At 33.4% G+C, this 19,146-nt stretch overlaps 2 protein-coding genes across 3 annotated transcripts; both read left to right on the top strand.

Annotated features, from left to right (window-relative positions):
- Positions 1–438: 438 nt before the first annotated feature.
- LOC114712072 (tocopherol O-methyltransferase, chloroplastic) lies at positions 439–3,520 on the top strand. Of its 2 annotated transcripts, XM_028896525.1 has the most exons (7): positions 445–901; positions 1,468–1,637; positions 1,818–1,922; positions 2,096–2,299; positions 2,450–2,552; positions 3,005–3,150; positions 3,321–3,520. In XM_028896525.1, the coding sequence occupies exons 1-6, from the start codon at positions 553–555 to the stop codon at positions 3,106–3,108; spliced, it is 1,035 nt and encodes a 344-aa protein (XP_028752358.1). In that variant the 5' UTR covers positions 445–552; the 3' UTR covers positions 3,109–3,150; positions 3,321–3,520. The 2 variants fall into 2 exon arrangements, with proteins under 2 accessions (XP_028752359.1, XP_028752358.1); XM_028896526.1 differs by lacking the exons at positions 3,005–3,150; positions 3,321–3,520 and having other exon boundaries at positions 439–901; positions 2,387–2,472.
- A 9,208-nt stretch (positions 3,521–12,728) lies between these two features.
- LOC114712086 (uncharacterized) lies at positions 12,729–18,451 on the top strand. The gene is made up of 4 exons (XM_028896554.1): positions 12,729–12,810; positions 14,473–14,692; positions 14,791–14,895; positions 17,541–18,451. Exons 2-4 carry the CDS (start codon positions 14,524–14,526, stop codon positions 18,263–18,265), a joined length of 999 nt encoding a protein of 332 aa, XP_028752387.1. The 5' UTR covers positions 12,729–12,810; positions 14,473–14,523; the 3' UTR covers positions 18,266–18,451.
- The last annotated feature ends 695 nt before the right edge of the window (positions 18,452–19,146 follow it).

Below are 19,146 nucleotides of genomic sequence, written 5' to 3'. Positions count from 1 at the left end.
CCCGAACTGTTGAGACGGCGGGAGACGATGGGCGCACGGCGGGAGACAGCAGGCGCATGGCGGGGATATGGCAGCAGACGTCGGGAGGAGTTTAGCTTCAGAGCGTCTTTCAAAATGAGTGCGTGTGCGTCTTTTTTTTTGTCTTTGAGCTGAAGTGAGAGAAAAAACATGCAGAGGGTCAGTTAGGTAAAAAAATTAACACCCTAATAAAATACTCCAACGGTTTTCTCAACTCAGCTGCGCATCCGAAAAAAAGCACCTACAATGAGCTTCTCCCAGAAGCCCATTTGAGCCTCACAAGTCAGATAGTCCCATTGCAGATCCAAACACCCAAAATCACAGTCACAATACAAATCAAATTGGGACACACGTTTGAGGGCCCAAACGTGATCCCAAACGGACCGAAGCAATCTGGTTTCTTCTTTATGAATACTAGCATATAGACTGCAGTTTTCATTCTAAAGAAAAAAAGTAGACGAAGCAATCAGGGTAGGGAATTCATATCGCAGTTCGTACTAAAACGTTAAAACCTACAGAGCCATCTCTTGGGCCATGACCACTGCCATCACGTCGTTCTTATCATATTACAGTCCTTTGTTCTTTTCCCCATTTCCATCAGTCTCGACATCGAGCAAAACGCCTGTCAGTGTGCCCCTCAGATCCATGTCCTGGAGCTCCCCCCGCTTCGCAGCAAGGGCAAGCAGCCTCCCCATGGAGCCTGAGGTCCTGCAGAAGGGCATCGCTGAGTTCTACGATGAGTCTTCTGGCATTTGGGAAGAGATCTGGGGCGACCATATGCACCACGGCTTTTACGATGCCGATTCCGCCGTTTCCGTTTCCGACCACCGCGCTGCTCAGATCCGGATGATTGAGGAGGCCCTTCGTTTCGCTGGTATTTCTGGTACTCTCTTACCCTAATCACCTTGAAAACGTCGTCGTTCCATATTTGTAATATCATCATTATAGTGAGACCCGCAAGTCTAGCGTTGAAGCAATGAAGCATGCCTCCAAGGAAAATATTGACAGGAAATTGGGAAGTTTGGATCTCAAGTTGTATTTAATGAACCTGCTGGCAAAATGGAGCAGAAGCTATTTATATATTTGTTTTAATGAATCAAGCTATAAAAAAAATTGGGAATATATAGCAATACTCAACTTTTGCAATATTGAAATTCATGTGAAGTTAAGAGGCTTATTTTCGGCAACTAATTTTTCTTTTAGCCTTTTATGTTTAACCCGTTTCATAAACTCTTCTGCTAAACGTTTTTCATCACTCATTTAAAAAGTCATTCCGTCAATCTTATAATTTTTTCTTAAAAGAAAAACAAATCCATAGCCGTAAATATCAAAATAAATTAAGAGGAATTGGAACAGGGTCCTTACTTCTTAGTCCTGATTTCTCTGAACATAATGTTCTGCATTGGAGATGAAGCGCACTAACTCCTAGTTTTATTTCTGAACGGCTAGAGAACCCATCCAAGTGGCCCAAGGCTATTGTTGATGTTGGATGTGGCATTGGTGGAAGTTCAAGATACATGGCAAAGAAATTTGGGGCAAAGAGCACCGGCATCACTCTAAGTCCTGTTCAAGCTGCGAGAGCAAATGCTGTTTCTGCTGCCCAAGGGTTAGCTGACCAGGTCTCTGTTGATCTTTTCGTTTTTCTTTTCTTTCTTTGTTCCCCATTATCCATTTTATGCTTGCTGCCTAAAATTTGATATTGAAAAGGATTAAAGAAACTAAATTTTTGATTTTTTTTATAGGATATATTCAATGTATGTAGCTCCTTTTCTGTTACCTTCCTATTTCTGCGGTAGCAGGTTTCGTTTCAAGTTGCAGATGCTTTAAAGCAACCGTTCCTTGATGGGCAGTTTGATCTGGTATGGTCCATGGAGAGTGGAGAACATATGCCTGACAAAGCAAAGGTTTCTTTCTCTCTTTCAGTATTCAACATTAATTGCGATGGACTGATCTTGATGAAATTCTTTAGTTCCATCTGACAATAACATGGAAAGTATGATTGACTCTGCATTTCTGTTCAGAGTACTAGTAGTTGGTAATATCATCTCAATTTATCCACGCCACACTCTATTGACAGTTTGTTGGTGAGTTAGCTCGAGTAGCAGCACCGGGTGGCACAATAATAATCGTAACATGGTGCCACAGGGATCTCGGCCCTACTGAAGAATCTCTGAAGCCATGGGAGGAAAATCTTCTGAAGAAGATATGTGATTCATATTATCTCCCAGCCTGGTGCTCAACCGCTGATTATGTCAGATTACTTGAGTCACTGTCACTTCAGGTAGTTAACTGAAAAAGCTGGAACTCTGTCTTAGTCTTCCGTGTTCACGAAAGTCCATGTCCTATCTTCTACTTAATCTATGTGTAGAGCACAGATGATATAAGGTTCTGCTGCACTGTGCGAATCTGACACGGTTGCTTGCTGTTGTAGAACATCAAATCAGCAGATTGGTCTCCCTTTGTGGCTCCATTTTGGCCAGCAGTCATACGCTCGGCTTTGACGTGGAAAGGTCTTGCATCACTCTTGCGCAGCGGTAAGAACCCCCTTTTCTTGTCGCCTCTTAAATCTGGGGTAGTTAACAGATATTTTCTTGAGTTACCTTTGATAAATGGGTCGACCAACACATGTCAAACCTAGTTTGTGCTACAACATCTATCATTCACATATTGTAGTCTAGTCATGAATAACTTAATCCATAATTTTTTTGTAAGGTGGTTTGAATTTCTGTTACCTTCTCTATCTTCACAGTTTTTTTAAAAAAATAAAAAATAAAATGGCCTATATTAGAAACGCAGTATAGTATATGACAGTTACCTGAAAATATCTTAGCAGACCATATGCGATTCAAATGAGGACTGGTTCGTCCTTGGTAAGCGTACCCTCGTTAATGATTAATACCTGATGATAAGCTTTAGTTTACCAAGTTTGTCTCATGTTTTGAAACATTTGGTGGATCATCTGAATGTGGTTACTCTTTTGGGGCAGGATTGAAAACCATAAAAGGAGCGTTGGCTATGCCATTGATGATAGAAGGATACAAGAAGGGTCTAATTAAATTTGCTGTCATTACATGTCAAAAGCCTGAATGAATGAAGGCGAAAAATGATTTAGCACCGGATGGGTTTCCCAACATTCTCATTGAGCATTCCTTGCAAGATTGAAAACCATAAAAGGAGCGTTGGCTATGCCATTGATGATAGAAGGATACAAGAAGGGTCTAATTAAATTTGCTGTCATTACATGTCAAAAGCCTGAATGAATGAAGGCGAAAAATGATTTAGCACCGGATGGGTTTCCCAACATTCTCATTGAGCATTCCTTGCAATGGGGTGCTTGTTATAGCGGAGAAATGAAGTGATATTCCCCACTTAAAATTAGTTCTGCAAAATGGTTCAACTCCACTGCATCATATTATCAATATAAAAAATCCTTGGTTTATTAAAACACTACTTGTAGCGTGCAATCTGTTGGGGGGTATTTTAACCCCCTTGTTTGTCTAAACTTGACTGGAGCACAAAGTGCATACAAATAGGCAACTAAACTAATGAAATTAGACAACCACAAATTATATAGGTCAGCCGGCAGTCAGATTTGATCAGGCCACCAAGAAATCGGTCAGTTTTAAAGAATGAATTAGGCAATTGCATGCTTCGACTTCTTAGTCTGATCTTTGAAATGGAATTAAAGCAGTGTTCTTGGTTGCTCCACTCTTTTCCCTCGTACTGCATATCTACTATTTTCTCATGTCACTTGAGGTTGATTTAGGTGGCAGCGAGGGGGTTGGGGAGGGAATTTCCCGTTGGAAAAATGGACCCATCCTTTGGTTGAAGCAAGGGGAAATTTCTCTCTCCCTATGGGGATTTGGAGGCACTATTAAAATCCCTCTCCCCCCTCTTTTCTGGGCGTTATTTGCTTCTTTTTATAGAAAAGTTAAGCTGAATTTTACCTATAAAATAGTCTGTCAAGAACATTAGATACAATAAATTTTTTTGTGCAAAAATATAGATAAAATATTCAAAATGGTTCAAAAATATTGCAAGATAACAAACATGTCAACTAAAAAAATACTATAAAAATACATGTGAACTTTTTGAAATGGTGTAAAAATATACATAAAAGTTTTTAATGATTGTGACATTTTTATATTATTTTAAAATTTTTATGTGTATTTTTGTACTCTTTTTTCTATATATTTGGTAAACGTTCATGACATTTTTATACCATTTTAAAAACTTTAAATATATGTATATATTTGTACATCTAAATCAAAAATTATGATATCACACGCATCTTAACTTTTTATAAAATTCCTCCTGTCCTTTCTCATGTCATCCCAGAAGTCATGGCCAGTGGAGCCTGATGGAACGAAACATGGCTGCATGGATAGTTGGCGACCACAGAAAATATAAATGTATTGTTTGTCTTGTAAAGCAAATATTCTATCCTTTATGGGAATTCATACAAATGTCTCTATTTATTTTATATGATATTATCAAAGAATTACATATTCATTTTATTTCAATTAAAAATATGACAATAAAAAATACATAATTCTTTTTTTTTATCTTTTCCTTAAATATAGTAACGCAAAAATAATTGTCGCTCCACAACTGTGAAGTTCTAACCTTGTCCCCTGATTATTTCAATTAAAGCAAAGCATTTAATCCTGTTTTCTATTGAAAATAACTGAACTTTCGGAGGTGGAATGTGGAGGAGGGTACCAGTGTCTGGGAGGATGATCGCCCAGGTTTCATTTACAATCATCCTACTAAAATTTATAACTCTATTATAACATATTTGTTATTACACTTATGATATATTTGTAATTACAAACTTAAAATTTACTAGGTATGCCTGCAAAATTTTAAAAGGATTATTCTAAATTTGTTATGATAAAGTTGTGATCATAATATGGTAGTTATAAATGGAGTATTGTCTCCGGTTCTTAATATAAAAGCTAATTAATTAATTCGAATAGTTTAAAAAAATAGTTAAGTTAACTATTTGTTATAAATAAATATTTATTTTCCTAAAATATCATTGCCAAGTGTATTAACTATAACTACTATTTAATGAAATATTTAATATGTGCAACTAGAATAAAGACTGTCTTTAAAAAAAATAAAAAAACATGAGAAACAAAATGAATTGAATTTTATACTCCTCCGGTCCTTATTATAAGATCCAATTTGACTTTTTATTTGGTCCTAATTATAAGACCCAATCCATTTTCTCTCTTATATTTATGCATTTTTTTCCAAGATAATCCTTCTAATAATGATAGTTTTAGCCAATATACTTAATTAGCAAGGATATTTTAGAAATAACAACACTTATTTATTATAAATAACCAACTTAACTTACTTCCTTAATCTCCTCAAATAAGTCAATTGGGTCTTATAATTAGGACCGGAGGAGTATTTAGGATCAAATTAAATGTCAAATTAGCTTTTATATTAAAGATTAGAGGTAATATTATTTATTATAATAAATGAAGTCATAAATGTAAGTTATTAATGGATCTCCATTTATAACTATCATGTTAAAATTCACGATTTCAATCTAACAATTCTGTAACTCCCGTTTGCAATTTGCCATTCATGTTGATGGCCAGTGACAAACATTTGTCAAACGATGGCCGCTTGCATTTTGTAATGATTTAAGGATGGAATTTTGGTGGTCGCCCTCGATGACTCCGTTGGCGACAACCACAGCAGAGAAAGATACGTACATTTTCTATTTTAATTTTATTAAAGTCTTCTTAAGTCTTTAAATAGTTCAATAATTTAAGGACTAACTGAAATTAAATCATTTATACTTTTATAAGGGCTTAGTGTCATACTTACAGCAAACAAAGGGAGAAAAATAAAAATAAATATATATCATAACTGTTAGGAAAACGAGAATGTTAGACGTGTTATGAAAATGACAAAGTTAGAGAGTATAGAGAGAATAGCAAGATAGAAATTGAGAGAGAAAAAACAAAGAGTATTTTTCATTCACTTGTATGGGTTATATATATAAATGTCTTGTACATGGCGGCCTTTAACTATTAAAGTCTAGCCCAAGGGTTACAAAGAAATGAAAAACAGAATAATGACAATAAATATGAAAAATTCCTCTCAGGTAATTTATTGGGGGTTATAGGTTTAGAACATTCAAAGATCAAGAATCCTATAAAGAATCTTAAGAGTTGGGATTAGGGACATCCACATATATATAATATTTATAACACTTCTCCTTGAATGTGCATAACAAATATTATGCCTCATTAAAACCTTACTAGAAAAAATTTATTAGGATAAAAACCTAATGAAGGAAAAATAGTATACAATATATATTGAAGCTACCTCGTTAAAAAACCTTGTAAGGAAAATCTTGTGGAGCAAAATATTGGCTAAGAAAAAAGAGTACAGCATGATCTTTACTTCCCCTGATAACAACGTCACTTTTATGCCCCCTGTGAATAGCATCACTCTTTATCATTTTATCACAATAGACTATACTCATTTCTCAAGCGATCCAATGCTTTTCCAAGCATATCTTTCTTTTAGCTGAGCTATACATGGTACGTTGTCATCAAATTATATATTGAAATATATTCTTCTAGCATTTCTTAGCAAAAATTATTGCAGTAAGACAATGGCCAAGAGGATTTGAAAAGCATTATGACATTAAGATTTCCAAGGATTAGCTAAGGCTTAGCTCAAGACCCCAATATTCGTCGTACTTGGTTTGATATTGCTACTACACATGACTTTAAAAGTCATGATGATATTACTAAGAAACATCTTTACCAAAATATTTTTGCCGGACAAACTTTCCTCAAATAATTTCCCATGGCCAAAAATAAGTTACTGCCACAAAAAAAGAAAGAAATCCTAGTTGGTAGACACCGCACTAGTGGTCAGCGTGGCGTCGGCTGTAACATCTTAAATTTTGCTTCAAGGATTTAAATATTTAAAAATTAAAAAAAAGGGTTTCAAACTATTTTTTTTCTCCGTTTTACCTAGGGTCTTTAACTTCAGTTTACTCTGAGTGTTAAAACTACTTCTAATTACAAAACTTCCTTCATGAAAGTTGTTCTACTCAATCAGATCTATCTAATGATAGTAATATTGTGTTGTTTAGAGAAAATTTTTGATATAGAGCTTGGAGCAAGTATTTAGTTTTGGTGAGTGTTAACCACAGTATTGTAGATCTGTTATAATAGATCATTTCTACCGGTTTAGATTCGTCCATTTGTTGATTTTAGTATTTAAAAATTAATTTTTAATTAAAAAACATGTTATTTATAAGATATATCATATTTATACCGATTAAAATTAAGTTAAATAATTTATTTGGGTTGTTTGACATATTATTAAGATTTTAATCAGTTTAGTTTTATTTATTGAGTGACTAGAGGTTTTAAAATAATTATTATAGTTAAAGTTTATTATTTATGAAAATATATATATGCTATTAAAATTTTGATTAGATTATTTATATATATAAATATTTGAGACACTATTGAATTTTTATGGTTCGGTTTTGAGGTTTAAATTTCAAATGAGATTTTTAGAATTTAGAATATAGTAATTTCATATTTAGAAATTTTGAAAAATTCCTTTTATTCAAGTAAATAAGTTGGAGGATGTAAATAAATAATTTGGCTTGTTAGAAAATTATCAGTTAGTTCTAAAGTATTTAATTTTGGGTTATAAGAGTTGTGGGAATTTAGAATGAAAATTAAATTAAATTAGGAATTTAACTAATATATAAACTTAATTAATTAATTAGTTTATATTAATATGTGGTTATATTAATTGTGTAGATTAATTATTGGTTGAGCAAAGGATTGACCTCGTGGTAATCCTTCTATTACTTTGGCGAGGGGTAATCACTTTCCACTTTTTATATGTGCTAATATGTTGTTTGAGAGTATTTTTCTATTTTTGAATAATATTTGTTATTTGGAATTCGAATAGGTATATTATATCTTTTGAGCTATGAAAATTGTCCCATGGGATTTTTGGAATTGTGGCTGAGAACTTTGGAAACGATATATGATTTATATCTTATGGATTATACTGAGAAAATATTGAGACATTTTTCGTTATATTGTGAATAATTGGTTGTTATTTGGATTTTGGATTAAGCGCTATCTTATCACGTGGTAAGGCCGCCATTGGTGCACATTGGTTGGCTTCTTTCTTCTTCTCCCATAGTGAAGGATAAGCGTTTGTGGTTTCTTATTCGTCCCCCAGAGTGAGGGATAGGCCTATATGTTTGATTAATCCACCATAGTGAGAGATAGACTTATGTGGCTTCTGTGTTAGCTTCCGTAGTGAGGGTTTGGATGATTGAAATTATATATCTATGTTTTCGAGAATTAACTGTCCCACTTGACACCTTACGAGCATGTGTTAGTATATATGATGAGTTGGAAGTTAGTTACTGAGACATTTGTCTCACCCCGTGGTTTAACATTTTCAGGTGATACTTTAGGTGATAATCTGTCAGGGAAGGCCTCGGAGGCTTAGTGTGCTATCACAGCTTGTATAGCTTCCTTTCGTTTGTTTTATGTGCTAATTTATTATATATTGCCATATAGGGCTCATCTATTTTGATATTGTGAGCTAATACATTTGATTATTGCTAATTAATGATAGAGCAGTTAGAAAGCCAGAGACTTCTAAGACTTTACACGTGACATTCGTCTGAAAGTATGAGTTTTGTTTGGGCTAAGGATTGAATGATATTTCTAGACTTTGGAAGTCTAAGGCCCAAGTTAATTATTTACGTGCTCATGATATAAGTTTATTTCTTTTAACCATGATAGTGATTTTAAAATTTTAAGGTTTCTTCTTTTCTATCATGGTTAATCTTTTGAATAAATTGAAATTTTGATTTAAATGGGTTTTGAAAGAATGGTCGTCACATCGGCAGCTAGTGGGTGACATTGGCTTCCCACTTGTGGTGGCTTTCGGCGAGGGGTTGAATTTTTTTTTTTAAAAAAAAACAAAGTGGAATTTTTATCGTTTCTCTTGAATTTTAAAATTTTAATTTAGGTTTACTTCCCTCCTTATCATTATCAACCGTTAACTTTCTGAATTGGGAATTGACAATTTTAGAATTCTTTTTTGGTCATTTTCCCAACTTAAAAACTCAGCCCAAAAAAGATTTTCTATTGAAATTTTAAAACTTAAGAAAGTTATTTATTTATTAGCCTTTCTCTAAAGTCCAGATGTTTCTGACTTTAGTGGTTAGCGATGGGTCTTGGAACCCGCTTTATATGCTGAAAATCTTGCGACGAAAAAGAAAAATGTTGAATTCCTTTTCTGGCGGTGGCAAATTTTCCATTATTTAAGGGAAGATGAGTTCTCACCAATTTTGATGGGAGCCAATTTTCCATCAGAGGTAGAAAAATGCAAAAGACCAAACTGTCCTTCAAATTTAAATAAAATGCTCAGTATCTCATCGATGAAATTATGTGAAATTGCTTGGACACATAGTATTGAATCTTTGTCTTTGCCATATGTACTTATCCATTTTGTCATTATTGAGTCACTCAACCAAAGCACACAGACTGCCCAACAAATGTCAATTTTTATTCAATAATTTTTAATAACATCTACCTCAATAAAAATGCTTTTATATAAACTAGATATGATTTTTTAAAGTTGATTCAAAACCTGCTGAGAAAAAAAGTTTTTAACCTTTACTCACTTTTTTTGATCATAACTTTAAAATTACAAAATGTTTTTGAATAAGTCCAGTTGCATTGAAAATTAGACTCAAAGAACTTTTAAATGATAGGTCGTTTGCTTAACTTGAATTTAAATTGAGAAAGTTATATATAATCAAAAGTTGCTATGTTCAAAGCGTAAAAAACAGAGTATAATAGAGATGTGATGAATTCAAATTTTGCACAAAAAGTCAGAATATATCGTGCATAAATTAAAATTTGATGCAATAATAAACCAATTATTAAATTTTAAGTTGTGAGAAAAAAATAAACCAATGACTAAATTTTAAGCTGTGAGAAAAAAAATGAGCATATTCAAATTTGATGCAAAAAAGTTGAATTTGCTACATCAAATTCAGATTCTCTTGAGTTGATTCAGATCTGATGTAAAAAAATTTAAATTCCTAATGATAATAAATTTCAAAATACAGAGAGTTTTAAAATGGGTCTTGTTGCATTAAAAATTAAATTTATGAATTTTTCCATGATGAATCATTTGACCTATTTAAATTTAAATCAACAAATGCATGTCATCTAAAAATTCACATTTTAATTAACTTTATCTGTGTCCTTTAAATTTATAGATTATTTAGTTATATATCCTTCTTTTTTATTTTGTGAATTTATTTTTGTTCTTTATACAAATGATAAATCATTTAGCCTATTTAAATTTAAATCAACAAATGTATGTCATCTAAAAATGTACACTGTAATTAACTTTATCTATGTCTTTTAAATTTATAGATTATTTGGTTATACTTCCTTCTCTCTTTTTTTCTTGCGAACTTATTTTTATTCCTTATACAAACTTCTCTGTTATATTTCATTTATATTTAGTCTTTAATTATTTAAAAAAATAGTTTTGTTTAAAAATATTATATTTTTGTTTACTAAAAGTATCATAATATAATGGGAGAATGACAGATAAAGAAGGTGAAATATATAATATTCGAATTTGGGAAGTTAAGGATTTCTAATGACAGAGAGGGAAATCCTTCCCAAATTGAAATTTTGAACTTCAGTAAAATGACAAAAATACTCTTTGTCTTTTTCTTTTTTTTTAAAAGCTAAGCCCTTGCTGGTGGCCAGCCACCGTCGATGACTAGCCACTTGCGAGCGGTCATCGCCGCCAGGTGCTTGCGTTGGCAACCGGTATGGTGGCTGTTGGTGGAATTTTTTTTGTCACAAAGTTTTTTTTTGGACATGGGAGAATATTGCAAGAAAGTAGTGGGGGTGGGATTTGATCCCACTACCTCTTGGTCATTTGGGTCAACAACAAAAAAGATAATCATTGGATCATCAAAGACTTATTTACATCATAATGCAAACAAAAATATAAGTTGACTTTTTTACTGTGATTCTAGCCCGTGACAACAATTTATGCGGGGATGACAAGTCTTAATTAAGAAATAATAAGTCTAAATTTGATATTAACAAAGCAATTTTTTCTGATATATAACCAGAAGTAGCATGCACATTAATTAAAAATGACAATAATTTATTTGAAAATGACACATCTTTACTGAAAAATGACAAGTCTAAGCTTGAAATTAACAATGTGTCTTTTCCTGATACATAATAAGAAATAGCATGTACATTAATTAAAAATGACAATACCTTATTTGAAAATGACATGTATTTATTGAAAAATGACAAGTCTAAACTTAATATTAATAAAGCAATTTTTTCTGATACATAACAAGAAATAACATGTTCATTAATTAAAAATGATAATAATTTATTTGAAAATGAGATGTCTTTACTGAAAAATGACAAGTCTAAACTTGAGATTAACAATGTGTCTTTTCCTGATACATAAAATGTGCATTAATTAAAAATAACAATAATTTATTTGGGAATGACATGTCTTGATTAATGCACATGTTATTTTATGTTATGTATAAGGAAAAGACACATTGTTAATCTCAAGTTTAGACTTGTTATTTTTCAGTAAAAATGTATCATTTTCAAATAAATTATTATCATTTTTAATTAATATACATGCTACTTCATATTATATACTCCTCCGATCCTTAATATAAGACCCATTTAACTAATTTGATAAGGAAGTTAGGTAAATTAGTTAATTATAAGAAAAGTGACACATTTTTCCTAAAACACCATAATCATCTTTTTTAATATCCCATCTGCCTCTTCTATTTGATTATGGTTGAGAGAGTATCTATAGGGGTAATTTAGAGAAAATTGATAAATATGAGAAATGGGTCTTTTATTTAGGACCAAAACCAACTCAAGAATTAGGTCATATATTAAGGACCGGAGGAGTATCATGAAAACTTGTTTTGTTAATATCAAATTTAGATTTGTTATTTTGCAATTAAGACTTGTCATCCCCAGATAAATTGTTGTCACATGTTGCAGTCATAGTTAAAGAGTCAACTTATATTTTTGTCTGTATTATAAGGTTAATAAGTTTTTGATGGCCTACTAGTCATTTTCTTTTTTATTGGTCCAAATGACCAAGGGGTAGTAGGATCAAATTCTACTACCACCATTTTCTTGCAATATTCTCCTATGCCCCCAAAAAAAAATTGTGACAAAAAAATCTCAACCGGCAGCCACCACACTGGTGGCTACTGGTGAGGATTGAGCTCTTTTTTTTTTAATAAAAAAAAGACAAAGAGTATTTTTATCATTTTACTGAATTTCAAAATTCTAATTTGGGAAGTACTTCCTTCTCTGTCATTAGAAATTCTTAGCTTTTCAAATTAGAATATCATATATTCTATCTTCTTTATCTGTCATTCTCCCTAATATAATTGCACAATTTTTTAACCCATTTTTATTCAATTAAACATAAAATTTAAATCGATTCCACTCCTTTCCCATTTTTTTCACCCCAACCAATTATTTCTAGCAAGGGAGGCTGTTCCAGTCCAAACTTTCCCGTTGGCTTCTCTCGACTCGCCGTTCTCTTCAGTCGGTACTCCGTGCCTCAATTCTCACCTTACAGAATCCCTTCCCATTCACTCACGGCATCATCTTCCTCTTCCACACCCAGGTTTTCATGGTCGACCACAAGGAGGCTTTGTTCTTCCAGGTTTTCGCTTTCTCTTGGATTTCTATTCCTATTTGTCCCTGTGTATTTTACTCTTTTCCTGCGAGTGATTATTCTTCAGGAAGCCACATTGATTGAACCAATTTTGTGATATTTTCTTCGTGGTAGAAGATGGGATAAAAGGAAGTAATGATTTAATGGAAGCAAGTACTCGATTTCTTTCAAGGACAATCACATTGGAATTGCCTTTTTTCCCTCTAAAAAAGTTTGACAGTACCAATGTTAAGCTTGTTATAAAGATTAAGGAGATATTAAAAAAAAATTGCTTGAAAATTTTTTGGAACTTAATGTATTGAGCGGCTGGAAATTGTAAGGAGAAAGCTATGTTGTTCTAGAAAAAGGCAGGGATGGAGAGAGTCCCCCGATTGGGAAAGAGGAAGATTTCAATCGTGGAGGGAGAGGGAGACATACTAAGGACATAATGCCCGATTATGCTACGGTTTTGCTGAATTATATTTCTTGTTGTTCTTACAAGTTATCTCAAACAGAGGCTCGATATTGGGTTTTAAGGTCAAAGGCAACGTTTCACATTATTTCTGTTTTATCTACACTAACATTTGGCATGATCTAGTAACAGAACAGAAAGAAAATTGATAGAAAAATTGTTCAAGCTTTTGTATATTAAGCAGCTGGAAATTGTAGGGAGAAAGCTCAGTTGTCATAGCAAAAGGCCCGGATGGAGAGAGCCCCTGGATTGGGAAAGTGGAGGATTCTACCAAAACTAGAATGCCCAATTTTTCTACGATTTTGTTTGATTATATATTTCTCGTTGTTCTTGCAAGTCAATAGCCCAGAGTATATGCTAGCGTCTTCTGCCATCTCTTTGAAATTACATAAATGCATCCTTGTTCAGATAAGTGCATGTGGATATGACTTCTATGCGTTGAGTTTTACTTGGTTCGGACTTCTAGTTTTTTGGAAGTTACATTTGCAGTTGGCGTGTTGACTAAGCATTCATACATGATCTTTTTTTCATTTCCATGCATGAAATTCCAACGTACCAAATGGGCCTTAATCTCTTAGTGCTTTAGGACTCGTCCCTTGATATTTGTGAAGTTCTTAAAAACTCAATCATGATCTTTGACTTCATGTTCACTAAACTGATTTCCGTTTTCTTTAAAGGTCCGGTTAGCAATTTGTGAATAAGTTGGGGGGATGGACTATCTAATAACGCTAGCAGGTCACCCGTTCTATTGATAACATATCCATTTCCATTATACTTCCAAAGATATCAATAGTTTTCTGATCTTAAATATTATAATTTTATGGTTAACTTGATGAGTTGTTATATGCTATTATTCTTCAATAGTCAGGTATATCCTGATAAGTGTTAATTTAATAAATAATTCATCACAGTATTTGTTATTTTGGGGGATTATATCTCACTTTTTATGCTTTGAAACTTGAGTCCACTATTTTGATTTTATATTTTTTCCTGTGCAAAAGCTTTTGGGTTTTTGCATAGTTCATCTTTTGGTTCATGCTTTATTGGGTTGTCTGCTTTTCAGTTTTATGAGTTCCTTTTTTATTGCACAGCTGAAGAGTTGTCAACATCTACTAAGAAATTTTGGTAATTTGTGTGGCATGATTATCTAAAGTGGAACTCATCTAGTAATAATCAAATGATGCTGACTATTTTTGTAGGCTGTTCCTGAATAGGTGAGAATATTATATTCCATTCTTTTATTTCTTAACATGAGACCAATAACAAATGAGATGCCTAGAGTTCAAAAGGAAAGCAAGTTTCAAGGTGAAGGACCCAATTGGCTTCTCATTGCTGCTGGTGCTTTATTTAGTACATTATCATTCCGCCTTGGGTGCAAGCTGAAGCAGGCACTTGACTCAAAGCAGCTTGAAAGTGCTAGTAATTTTCTGACATTTTCGTTGGTTTGATTGGCATCACTGTAATGACTTTTATCATATATGTCAGATTATAACTTTATTTTTATTTTAAAAAATCAGGAACTAGAAAATCCTCCAGTAGAAGGAAACCTGCAGACAATGATTTTCAGTCTAATGGATATTCCCTTGCACAAGATAGTGATGGCTGCTTCAGCTGCATTTCAGGTCTAACTTGGTCCTTTGCGTTTGCTTTTGTAGTTTCTCCTGTTGCAGAATGTTTTCCTAGTAAACTCTCCTTTTTACCCCTTTTTTGGTTTTATTTTATTGTCCAAACATTGTCTAAAAACCTCATGCAATGCACGGATTCCACAACTACGGACATCAAAAGTATGTAACCAACCAATATGGCACAACACTTACACCACGACCAAACCACTGAAAGTGTATTATGGACAAACATTACACCAATCAGCAAACCTCACAAGTTCCAATCAACTTGATGACCCATCAGTAGGTGCACCTCCTAATTCCCGGCCAAAATAATATTCGTAGTAGTCACTTTCTTCCTTGTCATTGGATCAAACATTTGCGTACAATTTGATCCTGGAATAATTAGAGAATAGTACTTACGACCAAATGTCTGACTGCCAAATCACTTAATTAAATGAGACAATTAGAAATCATGATTCAAGCTGATATGTTTGACACATTTAATCTTGCAAAATTGAATCAATACAGAACTAACCCTCTCATTTCCTCTTGACAGTCTCTTGTAAGTATCATCTGCAACCTCACTTAGATCACATCTCATCATATTACCGCCGGAAGATTTGTCAAATACAAATTGATGATAGAAAATAAACTGGATGTAGATGAAAAACGATGGATCATGGTAGGTTGGCTTGCCTTAGATCAGTCAAACTAAACTTCAAAGAAGATTTGAAAGAATCACCATCCTCAATTTATTTGTAATGTCCATAATCCATCAGCAAACCTACTACATCTAAACGATAAAGTATAAAACAATGTAATAAGCGTTGGTCACTGCTTAATTATTAAATCATTCTTGAAGGATTCTGTTTGACTATCTTATAGAATGGCCCTATGTTGTATGCATTGTGTGCTTGGTCTTCCTCCCTAACCTGTTGGAAGGATTCTTTCCAATAGGATCAAATTTAGGGATTTGATTCCCCCAAACTCAGTAAAATCCACTCTTCTGAATGCATGAAGAACCCTAACGCTTATGTGCTGGTTAATGTAGGCAGAAAAAACGTTCCTCAAGGGCATCTCTATCATGTGATCCATTTCTATATTTATAAAAAAAGGCGGAGGTGTAAATGATTGTGGCACAAATAAGTGAGTTTTTATGCGACAACTCTAATTTCTTAACATATTATCCAAAAAGATATGAAAATAAAGTACCTGAAACCTAAAATCACCATCCTGTAACACGTTCAACTTTAGACATGATGCAATTGGGGAGAATGTATCTGGCAATTCAGTTTTCTTTCTCCTTGTGAATGTTTCCTTATGATTGTGGTGAAGGAACTAAATGGCCATTCCTTGTTTATAAATAATAAAAACCTAATCAATTTTAGTATACAACGTTCACCAATTTCCATTTTGAATAATGATGTGCCTTCATACCCACTAAATAGATGATTTGAGTTTGACTTTATAAAATAAATTTAGGATTGTTTTCTCTCAGAATATGTTGTGCCCTTATGAGTTGAACAATGTACGTAGATAATGGTATGCATGCGTTAGAAATTATTGACTTAAATATTATTTATATGCTCATAACTAAATAAATATTATTTATTGAGTAAACTGCTTTGAATTTTTAATTATGTTTCAGTTCTATAAAAAGATTTCCCTGTAAATTTTAGGTCTTGTCATTTAGTGAGACTCGAGTATCAGAGTAATTTTTCTCCCTCTTTCTGTCTGTCTCTAGCTTCTTTCTTGTTTCCACCTATTTTGTATGTTGTTTCTATATTGCGTTCTATTGAAGTCTGATCTGATCTAGTCATCGGTTACCCAACTATGTCTGCACGCCTAAGATTTGTAGAGTGTTTCAGACGCCGTCTGGCTCTCCTATCCTTTTTGTTCCGTTCTTGTATTTTTCTATCATCTATCGTTCTTCTGGTGCTTGTACATCATTTGAAGTCATTGCATGCATCATTGTTAACGTAACAACGTGTAAAAGTAATTTATAAGAGTTCCATTTATTGTTCGAGATGTAGGAAGTAATTTGCAGTTGCAACAATTTTATTTGACTTGTGATGGTGGGGGAAGTGGGAATTAAAAGGATGTTCAAATCAAGAAGACGATCCAGATGTTATGAATCTAATTATAGCTCAACTTATCACACCTTACTGATATTTTTCCATGAGAATACGCAACTTGATGGTCTGTTGGCGAAGTCCAAAGTTAAAGGAACAGTGGTTTACTTGGACCTATGCAAGGTGATTCTAGAGTAACTGCAATTATGGTGATCAGGTTTTGTGTTGAGCATCTGCAAATGGGATATATTTTGGTTAAAAGGAAAAGTGTCACTGGATGCTTTCTGCGGATTAACTTGATCTAAAATGCTCTTCAGTTAATGGACCGCTTTTCAAGTTGACTGCTTTCAGGTAGAAGCTAGTCAACTTTGGATATAAATCAGCTTACAAATAATTAGTACTCATAGTTGATGAAATTAACTTCTTGGAGGTTACATGGATTAATATAATTCCTTTATATTTTGCTCTTGCAGCATCCATTTTTGATATAACAGGATAGCTTCGTCCAGCCCTTGCCTTGGAAACTTTATCTGTTAGGTGCTGCACCTAACATGGAATTTTCTTTGTTTGTGTTGATGTTTCTTACAGGAACTGGAGGTGCAACAGCACTAAAGTGCCAGTCAAATGGTCAGATGCTGAGGGAATCTGAGGGGGCCCTCCCCTTCGTTACTGTTTCTGGTGCTGAATTTAGCAAGGAGAATGGTGTTCTTTGGACTTCCTCCCCTGATCAGCTTGAATTACCTTCAAAGTCATTCCATCATTCAAACTGCTCTGACTCACCGTGTGTTTCAGAATCTGGGTATGATATCTTTAGCAGGAGGGAAGTTATACAGAAGCTGCGGCAACAACTGAAGAGAAGAGATGATATGATACTGGAGATGCAAGATCAAATAGCTGAGTTGCAAAGTTCACTCAATGCTCAGTTAGGACTTTCTTCTCATTTACAACTGCAGCTTGATGCTGCGAACAGGGATTTGTTTGACTCTCGGAAGGAGATTCAACAGCTGAGAAAGGCAATTTCAAATCATTGTGTTGGGCATGCTTCCCATGACAAGTCTTCTACCATTACTGTTAATAGAAGCGGCCATGCAAATGGACTTACTGACGGGGATAATAATTTGGAACTCCCTGAAGAAGAAAGGGACGATAAAGAGAGAATAGTGATGCTGAGGAGGCAAGTAGGAGAGTTGAAAGAGGTAGTAGAAGGAAAAGAATTCTTGCTTCAGAGCTATAAGGAACATAAAGAGGAACTTTCTCTGAAGATTAAGGAATTGCAGCAAAGATTGGACTCTCAGCTGCCAAATTTTTTGTAGGGTTGTCAGTTTGTGAATTCCTTTTTAGGGGAGGCCTCTCGTCCTCATTCTTTATTTTATAATTGTAATTAGCTAATCTTGATTGTGGATGATATAATGTGTTTGGGAAGCATGTGCAAAAGATGAAAGGAGCAAATCTGAAAATTGGTGAAAATGATGGGCTGTTTTGGAGTATAAGTAACTTTTAAAGGTTTTGGAATGAACTAATTTTATACGAGGGGGCAAATAACCACGAGCTTTTTCTCTGTTCTGACGTTTTGCGTGCATCGCATCTCTTGTGGAGGTGCATCATATATCTTGCAATTCGATAGATGGAGTTTGTGCTCCTAAAGTTTTTAGCCGGGGGGTTAATTTAGGGTTTGTTTGGTTTCTTGTTTTGAAAACAATTTTTTATTTTTAAAAACAGAGAGAAAAAAAATTTGTTTGGCAATTTGTTTTTAGTTAATTGTTTAAAAAAAAAAAGACAATATGTTTTTAAAAACTGAAAAAACAAAGCAACTTTTACATGTTTTCTTGTTTTTTTTTGTGTTTTTTATTTTTTTGTTTTGAAAAATTGGAGAAATCTTTTTCTCTTCTCCTTTACTATTTATTACTTATTAGTACTGGTGATAACTACCACTTGTCAAAGTGTAATTTTTTATTATTATTTTTTCAAATGTGATTTTTTAAAAATTATTTTCCAAACAATTTTTTTTTGTTTTTTGTTTTCCAAAACTTGTTCTTAAAAACAATTTTATAAAATTGTTTTGAGAATAAAAAAACAAAGAACAAAAACAAACAGGCCCTTAATTTTTGATCTCTGAAATTTAAGTCTATTTTTATTTTAGTTTCTTAAGCTTTAAATTTATAATTGTAGTCCTTGAAATTTAGTCCATTTTAAA

This window comes from Neltuma alba, unplaced genomic scaffold (assembly GCF_004799145.2).
Source record: "Neltuma alba isolate B1F8T4 unplaced genomic scaffold, ASM479914v2 tig00011335_pilon, whole genome shotgun sequence".
NCBI lineage: Eukaryota > Viridiplantae > Streptophyta > Magnoliopsida > Fabales > Fabaceae > Neltuma > Neltuma alba.
Note: the sequence above shows the minus strand (reverse complement) of the source record. Positions and strands in the feature narration are given on the sequence as shown.